At 36.5% G+C, this 9,906-nt stretch overlaps 1 protein-coding gene across 3 annotated transcripts; it reads left to right on the top strand.

Moving 5' to 3' along the window:
- The first annotated feature begins 2,790 nt into the window (after window positions 1-2,790).
- On the top strand, window positions 2,791-9,906 carry LOC110775225 (protein EMBRYONIC FLOWER 1). 3 transcript variants are annotated; one of them, XM_021979834.2, is made up of 6 exons: window positions 2,791-3,209; window positions 4,652-4,851; window positions 5,112-5,491; window positions 5,761-5,856; window positions 5,980-7,307; window positions 7,812-9,906. In XM_021979834.2, the coding sequence occupies exons 2-6, from the start codon at window positions 4,694-4,696 to the stop codon at window positions 9,441-9,443; spliced, it is 3,594 nt and encodes a 1,197-aa protein (XP_021835526.2). In that variant the 5' UTR covers window positions 2,791-3,209; window positions 4,652-4,693; the 3' UTR covers window positions 9,444-9,906. The 3 variants fall into 3 exon arrangements, with proteins under 3 accessions (XP_021835526.2, XP_021835534.2, XP_021835518.2); XM_021979842.2 differs by having other exon boundaries at window positions 2,793-3,209; window positions 4,640-4,851; window positions 5,983-7,307; XM_021979826.2 differs by having other exon boundaries at window positions 2,793-3,209; window positions 4,640-4,851.

The following is a 9,906-nucleotide window of genomic DNA, read 5'->3' as shown; positions in this document are numbered from 1 at the left end:
TACATACCCGAGTCCAAAAAAAGTTACTACTTGGATTCGGGTATGTAATAATGTGAGTACTTACATTATTACACCTAATAACATACGAGCATTAATTTTAAAAGTTGGGATTCATACCTATCCACTTATTTTTATTCACCCTTCATAATTTTCTTGTAGATCTTAATGAAACAAACCGAATTAAAAACATACTGTAGAATGATTTGAGTTTATGTAATTATGATTGCAAAAAGGTACTCCGTATATGATAACATCGATTAATTAAACCAGCACATTAACAATTATGTAACATAAAACGGACTGAGTACTACGTAATATATACTCGTATATATTAGTTGGTTCTATTATGAGGAGACTAATCTCCCGCTGGAGTTTGCATGGGTACCTCGATGGGCAACATTCCTCCCAGTTGAGATTTTTTCCATACTCAAGGCTCGTACTCGACACCTTGATTAAGGAGCAAAAAACCCTTAACCACTCATGTCAACCTCAATTGGTACATATACTCGTATACAAAGCATCTGCTTGAAGTGGTAAGATCACAGTATCTCATAGTTTAATAGATGAATACCGTATCAATTAACTCATGCGATCGAATCACTAATTAGTTATAGATTGTTATTATTTGACCTATATGCGCGCATGTATCATGTATGCATGCATGGCATTCCATTTTAATTTTTTTGTAAGGTTTAATATTGTGTACACGTGTACAACGTACTATTAACACGTATTTAAGGGATCGTTTCACTAATAAGTACGGAGTACTACGTACGTAGTACTGTATTACAAGAACTTGATAAAACTTATACACACTAATTAATACCACGTATTATACTAACTTGATGAAAGTGCATGGAGTAATTAATAACTTACATGTCTTTTTACTAGTAGTTCTATGTCTTTTCCGAATAATATAGTACTCCGTAATTATTATATATAGTATCAATTGTAGGTATTTGGTTTTTCAACTAAAAATAAGGTTAATTGAATGATAAACGCGTAACATATACGTAGTATTTAGATATGTATAGATGTGTAGTAGGTACAGAACCCCGAATCAACACGGATTTATTCATATTTGATTTACTTCACTTTTTTCTTTAAATTACTAAAACAGATCATTCTTATCCAAGATTGCGAATTGAATCCCTTGAGATTATTTCACAATTCTCACTCTAATTATTAATATTGCCAAAATAACTTTTAATGAAATCACGCAATAATTTTTTTGTTACAACGTAAACTTTACCTGGCAGATTAGTTAGAGGTAAAATTCGTGTATATCAATATATGTACATAGTTGATTTTTTTTTCATGATTTCTTAGCTTATACGTCCTTGGATGATTTCTTTCCATAAACTTTAAAAGACGCGTATATCTCGCTGAAACGCGCCTTTTCATTTAATTTTCTTGTTCTGTATATTCATCCATAGTCATGTCTCATGTTACTCCAATATTTCTAACAACCTGGCTAGTAATTCTTTCCCATATTATGCGTGTAAGTGTGTAACTAGTTCTCCACCTAAAATAAAACCCAAATTTGAAATGAAACCCACATTTGTACATCATTACCACATTTGTAATTAAGAGTTCCGAATTACTATGCACTTAGCACATGCAAATAGTTAGCCTACCTTTACCTTATACTTTTCCCCACTTTTTTGTTTCTCAAAAAATAATTTTCACTCTTCACTTTTTTTTACCCCTAAAATAATACTATAAATAAAAATAAAAAGTAAATTTTTTAAAAATTACCCTATAATTTATTCCCCCACCACCTTTAAAGGCCCCAGGTTTTAGGGTTAGATTTCACTTGCCACAAATTTAGGGTTTTTTTACCTTAAATATCTAGGGTTGGTGGGACAAACCAACTCAACTTTTTTCCCATACCTTAATCCCCTTACAACATACCCACGTGCATTACACGCTCCAATAATATTCCAGATTTGTGGGGGATGTATGGCATCTAATGCCAAACCTCTGACAAGATGGCGCGTGGATCCCAATTTCTAGGGTTTTCCAACATTTTTTCTTCCTTATTTTTACTTTTTCTTAAAATATTATTATTATTTTGAAAAAAGAAAAACATTAAATGGATTGTGATAAGAACGCACTAGCTAAGCTAGCACTGTAGTATAGCCAGATAGAGATAGAAAATTAAATAGTAGATGCCTTTCTTTTCCCTTTCTTTCTCCTTTTCTCCCCTCTCTCTCTAAAACATGTATGGTATGATACATTTTAGACAATAGACATGTCATGTCTTATCAACAAATAAAAAAATTCCGTAATTTCATTTTTTTTAATTTTTAAATTTAAGTAGAAGAACTTATAATAATTTATGTTAAAAATTAAAAAAAATTAACGTACTTCTACGAAGAATAGTCGATCAAAGGTGTTAATATGGTAAGATATCATGATACGTTAATTTTTTTTTAAAATATGGTAAGATATTATCGGTTTCACATTAGAGATGATCATAATAAGTGAGATCAACTTACAATAATTCATTATATTATCTGTACAGGTAACAACTGATCGGCGATCATCAAAATAGTAATGTATCTTAGGTTTCATATTGGATAGGATCGTTGGACATGAGACGAACTAACAATAACTTACCGTTCAGGTAATTATCGAGCATAATTTTTTAGTATAAATAGATGGAAAAGGGAGGGTTAGATGGGCATAGAGATGTGTGTAGTTCAATACAACAAAACCACCTTTCAAGGACAAACACCATCAACTAGACTATAAAAATAAAATAAATAAAATAAAAAAAAGGATAGAAGCCTCTTTCTCTCTCTCTTACCCACACCCTTATTTTTCTCTCTTTCTCTCTCTCTCTCTCTCTCTCTCTCTCTCTCATTTTCAGTCTCCCCATTTTCTCTCACTACACTTTCTCTCTCCTCTTTTGGAGAATCGAAACCTCATCTCTTTCATCCAACCCCAAATTAAACCCACAAAAATCAAATCCAAATTACAAGAAGTTTAGGGTTTTAATTTAAGCAATTAAAATCTCTCTCCTCGAATTCACACAACCCAGTTATGAACTTCTGATTCATCTCTCTCCTGGATTAAAAGCTCCCATCTTTCAGCTATTTTAGATGGTGGATGAGCTTAAAACGGTGTCGTTTCAGATCCAAGCCAAGCCCGAAGGCCCGACCCACTGGTCCTTTTCCCCCCATTTCTGAGCTCACCCGACCCAGGTCAGTTTTTTTCTTCAATTTGTTTTATGATTATTTATTAATTTAGTTCAGCTCAACTTTTTTTTTTTTAACTTCTTATTTTTCTTCAACTTTACTAATTCTATTTTTTTAGTTGGTAGTTAATTAATTCCCTGTATTTCTTTGCTCATAAACTTTTAAACTTCCCATTTCTAATTAATGTAATTTTAGTAGAATTGATGAACTAGCATTTTCTGAAGGAAACCCTAGATTTTTTATTTAATTTTTTTGGGTATTTGGGTTATAACCCTAAGTTTTTTGATAATCTAGTATTAAAGTTGATACCTTTCTCTGACTTGTGAGGCTAAAACTTTGTAGTGTGAAATGGGTTTTGGGGGGTGTTCTCAATTTTGGATATTTCTGTGGTTTTTATATTTTATGTGCAAAATGATCCCATTTCCATTGGAACAAAACCCTAATGACCTTATCGAATCGAATTGGAGAAGATTTTCTTTTGATTTCATTTGTTGGTTTGTTAATTAATCACTTACATTAATATGTCGCGAATTAGCGGATTCAATTGATTGTGTTGTGGTTGGTAACATCTTTGCTATCATTTGAGATCTAGGGTTTGGATTTTTTTTTCTTGACTTGAATTCATTTTGATTGGGTTCATCATAAATAAAAATCTAATGTACTTTTTTTCAATTGCTTTCAAACTTTAATCTTTGATTGAGTGCCTTGATAGCATCCACAAGTTTTGAGGTTCGCGCTCCGCTGTCATGTCACTAATGCTATTCATAGGTCAAGCCACTAATTGAGGCCTTTGGGGGGGCCGGGCCGGACACACATTTTGTTTCATTTTCAAACTCATGGTCATGGCATCTTGTTAGCTTTTGTTTTCAATTTGCTTTTTCTTTTCGTGTTTCGAGTTAAATGTTGTTCATTTGTTTCTAAGATGTATCATAGCTTGATTCATTTCATGATTTCATGTGAGGGTTTTTGATGTCATTTAGGTTTATAATAACCAATTTTAACGGATAACTTAGGTTGAGTACCCTTTTAAGTTTTAACACATGTAAAAGTTAATCCAATGACTCATAATTCCAACAAGATTCAGTTCACATGTAATCTAATGATGGATCAAGATTTTATTTTGATTTGAAAACAAGGAAGGAGCTGGGAGTAGTTATATCCTACCATTTTTGTTTGATTACGTGATCTTCATTTAATAAACAACAATTATTAAAACATCTCGACTACTTAGCTTAACAATTCAGACTCAATCAATACCAATAAGATCTTTTAGTTGCCTTAGATCAATTAGCATACAAAGGTTTGTGTCTTTATCACATATTCCAAAACTTTTGAGTTCAGTCTTCATGCGAATGGAGTCATAGTAATTTGATATAAATGCTTTCACGACAAATCTACAATATCATAACATTTTCTACTCTTACATGGTGTTATAGTGATCGTATCAGGAAACTTCTGAAGGTTTAGCTTGTGTATGTTGACCATCCAACATGGCAAGCGCTATGGCGGAGTTAAATCAGCAAAGTGTCTCTAATCTTGCTTCCAAGTCTACAAAACAGCAAGCTCAAATGGATGTGTTACCACTAAATAACCTTTCTGGTGAGAAACACAACGAGGTCAAAGTAAAGTGCAGCCATTTCTCCATACGGTAAGATTCAGGCCTCACCCGTAGTTTTATCTTCAGTTTAATGCTTATGCTTATGCATGTAACTGATGTCTACTGAAAACTGACAAAACTATTTATGACAAGTTCAACTCAACTGTCAAATTGTCTTTTTGTTTTGTTTTAAGAGTAAGATTGTATGTTTTTAGCATACATCAGCTTGGTTACATTAACAGACTTCATTGTCAGCATTTAGTTGTAAACTTATTACTGAACCAAACTGTTTCAACTGCTGTTATCTGCAGTGGTTATGTATCAGAAGTTCGCAAAAGGGATCCAAAAGTTTGCTATCCTTTTTCGCGGAAGGACTCCACTGAACCACTATCTATCGAGCTGCCTCCTATGGTGGTTCCCAAATTCCGGTGGTGGCAGTGTAACAGTTGTGTCCCAGAAACTAGTGTCATTGCTGATAATAAAGAAGCTCAGAAGCCTGGAGAAAATGTGAATGCTCAGTTGGCTCTAGTAACGCAACCCTCAAAGGTCAATGTTTCTAAAGTAGGAAATGCTGAAGCTAGTACCTCTCTCGATTCAAACGATAACAGAAATTATACTCCAATTAATATAGTTGCTGATCTTAAAGGGAAAGGCAAAGCTCATGTTGAAGATGAGCCTGCACCACCCTCAGGTTTTTTCCATATACCCTTTCAACTCCTTTTTCATCTAATATCAATGTACTTCATGTATGCTCTGAATTGTACAGTACATTCCCATAACCGTACTGTTATACTGTCGCGGCTTATTGGTTATTGACTAAAATTGTCAAAAATTTATAATCCCTTTTATGCAGACTGAATGGAAAGCTTTCCGAAGATTCATTTACTATTGAGAGACTTAATTTTTATTTAGTGGAAAAAGGGACCTTGAACTAAACTGTATGCTCTTGTTTTTCCTCAGCCTGGGAAAACGGCTTTCTCAAGGATTCAAGTCGGAAAATTCTGCAACAAACTACTGGCGAAATTGAAGTTAGCATTATAGCTTCTGAAAGTGAAGGTAGTGCACATTACACAAAGAATTCTTGAATAATTTGTTCGAGGCAGTAGCAGTTTTATTTCCCCTTTTGTTATTTGGTGTCTGGTGAATGAGTGATATTGAGGATGATATTGTCTTTTGCAGCAGATAAACTTGAACTTGGATCAAGATGCAATGGAAATGGAGTCATCAAAAATCTTCAGAAAGACAGCAGAGTGGGTAGAATTGAAGTCAGACCTGCTCAAGAATATGTGAACCATAATGGGGAGTATGCCAATGGAAACTATGGAGAAAAATCACAAGCTTCTTCAGAGGACAGCATTGCAGATTCACCAACAAACAATATGGAGGCAGAGGTAGTTAGAGTAGGTAATGGAGCTAGCAATGACAGAAAAAGTCGGGTAGTAAACTTGCCAGATTTGAATGAGTGTAGTGGAGAACCTTCTTTGTATGATGGAAATAACGAGGCTATAATCACAAATAGTAGTAATGATGTATTCTGTGAAGATGATGACGATTACTTGGGGGCAGAGCGCCGGAAATATCCTAAGGTACGGCTTTTGAGTGAATTATTGGGGTTGAAAGAAAACCCAAGTTCTGGTAGGGGGAGAAAGAGAAATCCTTCATTGGCTAGTTCTTTGGATGAGAGTGTCAAACGAAGGAAGGTGAGTTCTCAGGATGAAGGATCAAAATCTGTGGAGATCAGGGTTTCAAATGATGAAACCAAGAAGACAACTGATTCAGAGTATGCACTTGATTCAGATGATATATCAACAGAGGTTATCTCCAAGGCTTTGGCAAAAAGGCGGTGCAAGTCTAAAGTTCCTGTAATTGAGAAGAAGAATAAGAAGAGTAAATTCGACCATGTCGGTTCTTCTTCAGTATATCGACAGAAGCATATGTCTAGATCAGCATGTCATGAAAAAGGAAGCACTTCTGAGATTCTGCCTCAAAAAAGTGCTGTTTCTGACCAGTTAGTTGAGAGAAGCTCAGTTATGACCAAGAAGAGAGGAAAGGCCTCTCAGTCAAGAAAGGATGTGGGTTCTGTAAATCCCTGCAAAAACCAGACTCCGAAAGACTTTGAATTCGCCCAAAAAGATGACAATGCTGATAAAAACCCTGTTCTGCAAGTTCAAAAAGATTCTGAAAGTGTTCATTCTATCCCCAGAAACTATATTATTAAGAGGCACTGTCAGGTTCATGATCCTTCAGGGGAGGAAGGGTTACATCTTCCTTCATTTCAGGCAGAACCGTTGCCTAGTAGTGCGAGAAAACATCAAGATAACATAAATAATGTTGGGGAGACTAGTGTAGATTTTAGTACTATTTCTGTTGGCACTCCTTCTCCGGGAAATCCATTTAATGGAAATGTAGAGAGAAGCAATTATGTAAAGAATAGTTTGAAGGAGAAGAAATCTGCGATCCCTGAAGCTGAAGAGGGCAGTCCTCTGACACAGGATATCTGTTTGCAGGTTTGCATGTCTACTTCTGTACCACTGACTTTTGTCATAGCGCTTCTGCATTTTTGCTATGCTATTGTATTTTTTGGTTATTGCGTGTTAAGTTAGTCATGTCTGAGGTCTGTCTATCCATGCTGCAGAACAATTGCCGTGAATTTAGAACTTTAAGGTGCAATTTATCTATGCTGTGGAATGCAGTTAGTTTACCGCTTAAGCTCTGTTGGCTGTAATACATATGTGGTGAAAAAGAAGCCAGTAAATAGCCTTTTAATATCCAGGATCAACTTTCACATGTACTTTTTCCAACTGATTCATCCTCTGTTGTATAGATTGGCTATCGTTTGCCTATAAGTGAAAGTAGAGTTGGTGATTCTGGTACAAGCACGGGTCTGGTTTTGGTTTCAGTTCCAAATTCTTTCCTTTGTGTTTGTTGGTTTTCAGTGAAATTGCTGTCTAGAATATCTCTGTAATTATCATACATGTTCTAATTTTTAATTTATTTTTTGTAACCTCTAGGTGCCTAACTCAGTTGTGAATCAGAAGGTACAGACAAATGAAGTTCGAGGGCGTATACATGATATTGATATAAATAGTATCCCAACAGATGACAAAGTAACAGACCAAGGCGTTACTGACGATATACCTATGGATATTGTGGAGCTGATGGCTAAAAATCAATACGAGAGGCATCTAGGTGACCCAAAAGGGAAGCAAACTCAGCCAACCCCTTCTGGTAATTCTGGAAGATGCATCAGAGATAACCAAGTCAGTGGTTCGCAATGGAAAAACACCGGACAATCCCATTTTCTCAGCATGCAAAATCCGCCATCTACTGATGCTAGAAACTGTATGGTGAATGGAAATTTGGGTCACTTCTCAGACTTCAACCGCAACCCTCTAGGTTCCCCGGGTTGTCTTCCGAGAGAAAATCAAGTTCCTGCAAGGTTTTTGTCTCTTTCTCAAGGGCAAGAGCAAAGTCCCCCTTACCCTCCATGTGATTTGAGTTTAAACAATTGGAACGGGAATATTAATGTGTCCGCGACAACACAAAGGTACCCTCCGAGTTTTCTCCAAGCAGTAGAATCATATAGACTTCAACCTTGTGCTGCACCGAGACAGAATGCTACAACTGGTGCCGCCTCCCATGTATGGTCGTCTGTTGTAGCAAGTCGCATGCCTTTGGGAATTACAAACCCGCAGATGATCTCTCAAAGTACTAATGGTCTGAATAAAGGGAAACTACACCATCAGAGTTCTGGCAGTATTTTAAACTTCAATTCCCCTGCTTCTACCAGCTATGGGAAACAGCACAACCTTAATTTCTCAAACAGTTACAACAACATTGGAGGCTATCCAGAAAGTTCTGGAGGAGGGTCAGTTGATCCGTATACCAATGATGCCATTTCTGCTATGCATTTATTGAGCATGATGCAAAATGCAGCAAAAATGCAAAGTGCAGGGTTGTCCTTAGGCCCTCAGAAGGCGGTACGGCCTAGTAGCTCAAGGCAGCCCTTCGTTGAAAACAACTCTCGTCATCATCCGTGTTATCCTGCTTCCGTTCCCATTCCCACAGCTCAGCCTTTTGGCCCGTCGTTTCAGGGTGATGTGGCCAACACAAGGTTTATGGGGCCAATTCCATTGACATTGCAAGGGCAAAGGAACATGGACAGCTCCCATTTCTCCCTCCAAGGTGAAATCCATCGACCTCAAAGACAACAAATGGGTTCTTCCCTGCAGAATCAGAATCAGAATCAGAATCAGAATCAGAATCAGAAGGGGAAGGGGAAGGATATCTCTGTCATTTCACACCCCCCTTATGTCAAAAACACTTCACAGGGTATGAATAAGGATGCTGCACCTAACTTCCTGAGTAGAGAGAGTGTTAGACGAGAAGAGAAGACCACTCCACCAACTCCTGATAAAATAATTTGCAAGTTAAACCAGAATCCAAGTGAATTCAATGACTTGAAGGAGTTGTCTCGGTATATGATCGGACCAGATGAACTGAGGCCAAGGGAAATTGCCCGTGATAGTAGATTAGCGCAGTCCAGACGAGATGCCAGGAGACAATTCATCAAGCAGAACAGCAGGCCTATCCCTATCCCTATCCCTTCCGGTAAAGACCGGGAAAGGCAGAGGAAATTCTGAGCATGCATTGGAATTGAACTTAATTAATTAAGGCGGCCTTTTGATTATAAATAAAATTAGTGGATCGAGCAGTTCCCATCAAGGTAGTAGAGGAGTTTCCTCAAGGAGAAATATTAGCACACAGTTGTTTTTGTTGGATAAAATTAGGGTGAGTGAGACTATTTGTAGAGTAGTACTACCCCTTAACCTTTGGAGAAAATGGGGTGGGTTGAATTTAAATTACTGTTTTTATTATACTGTAATGTGTATTTGTTGAAGCCTTTGAATAAGACTGAGGATGCAGTAAGTTAATGATGTTTACAGAGTATAGTAACTGTCCTTTTGTAACAATGGTCATGTATTACATATATAGGTTTTTTGTCCACTTTTGGATGGTATTATTGGTCTGTAAAGCTGAGATTGGAACTTCCATTTTGCTGTGTTTTTTTTTTTACTGTAATGGTAACAGAGTCTGTTCTAGCAA

Source organism: Spinacia oleracea, chromosome 1 (assembly GCF_020520425.1).
Source record: "Spinacia oleracea cultivar Varoflay chromosome 1, BTI_SOV_V1, whole genome shotgun sequence".
Lineage (NCBI taxonomy): Eukaryota > Viridiplantae > Streptophyta > Magnoliopsida > Caryophyllales > Amaranthaceae > Spinacia > Spinacia oleracea.
This window is presented reverse-complemented; position numbering and strand designations above follow the sequence as displayed.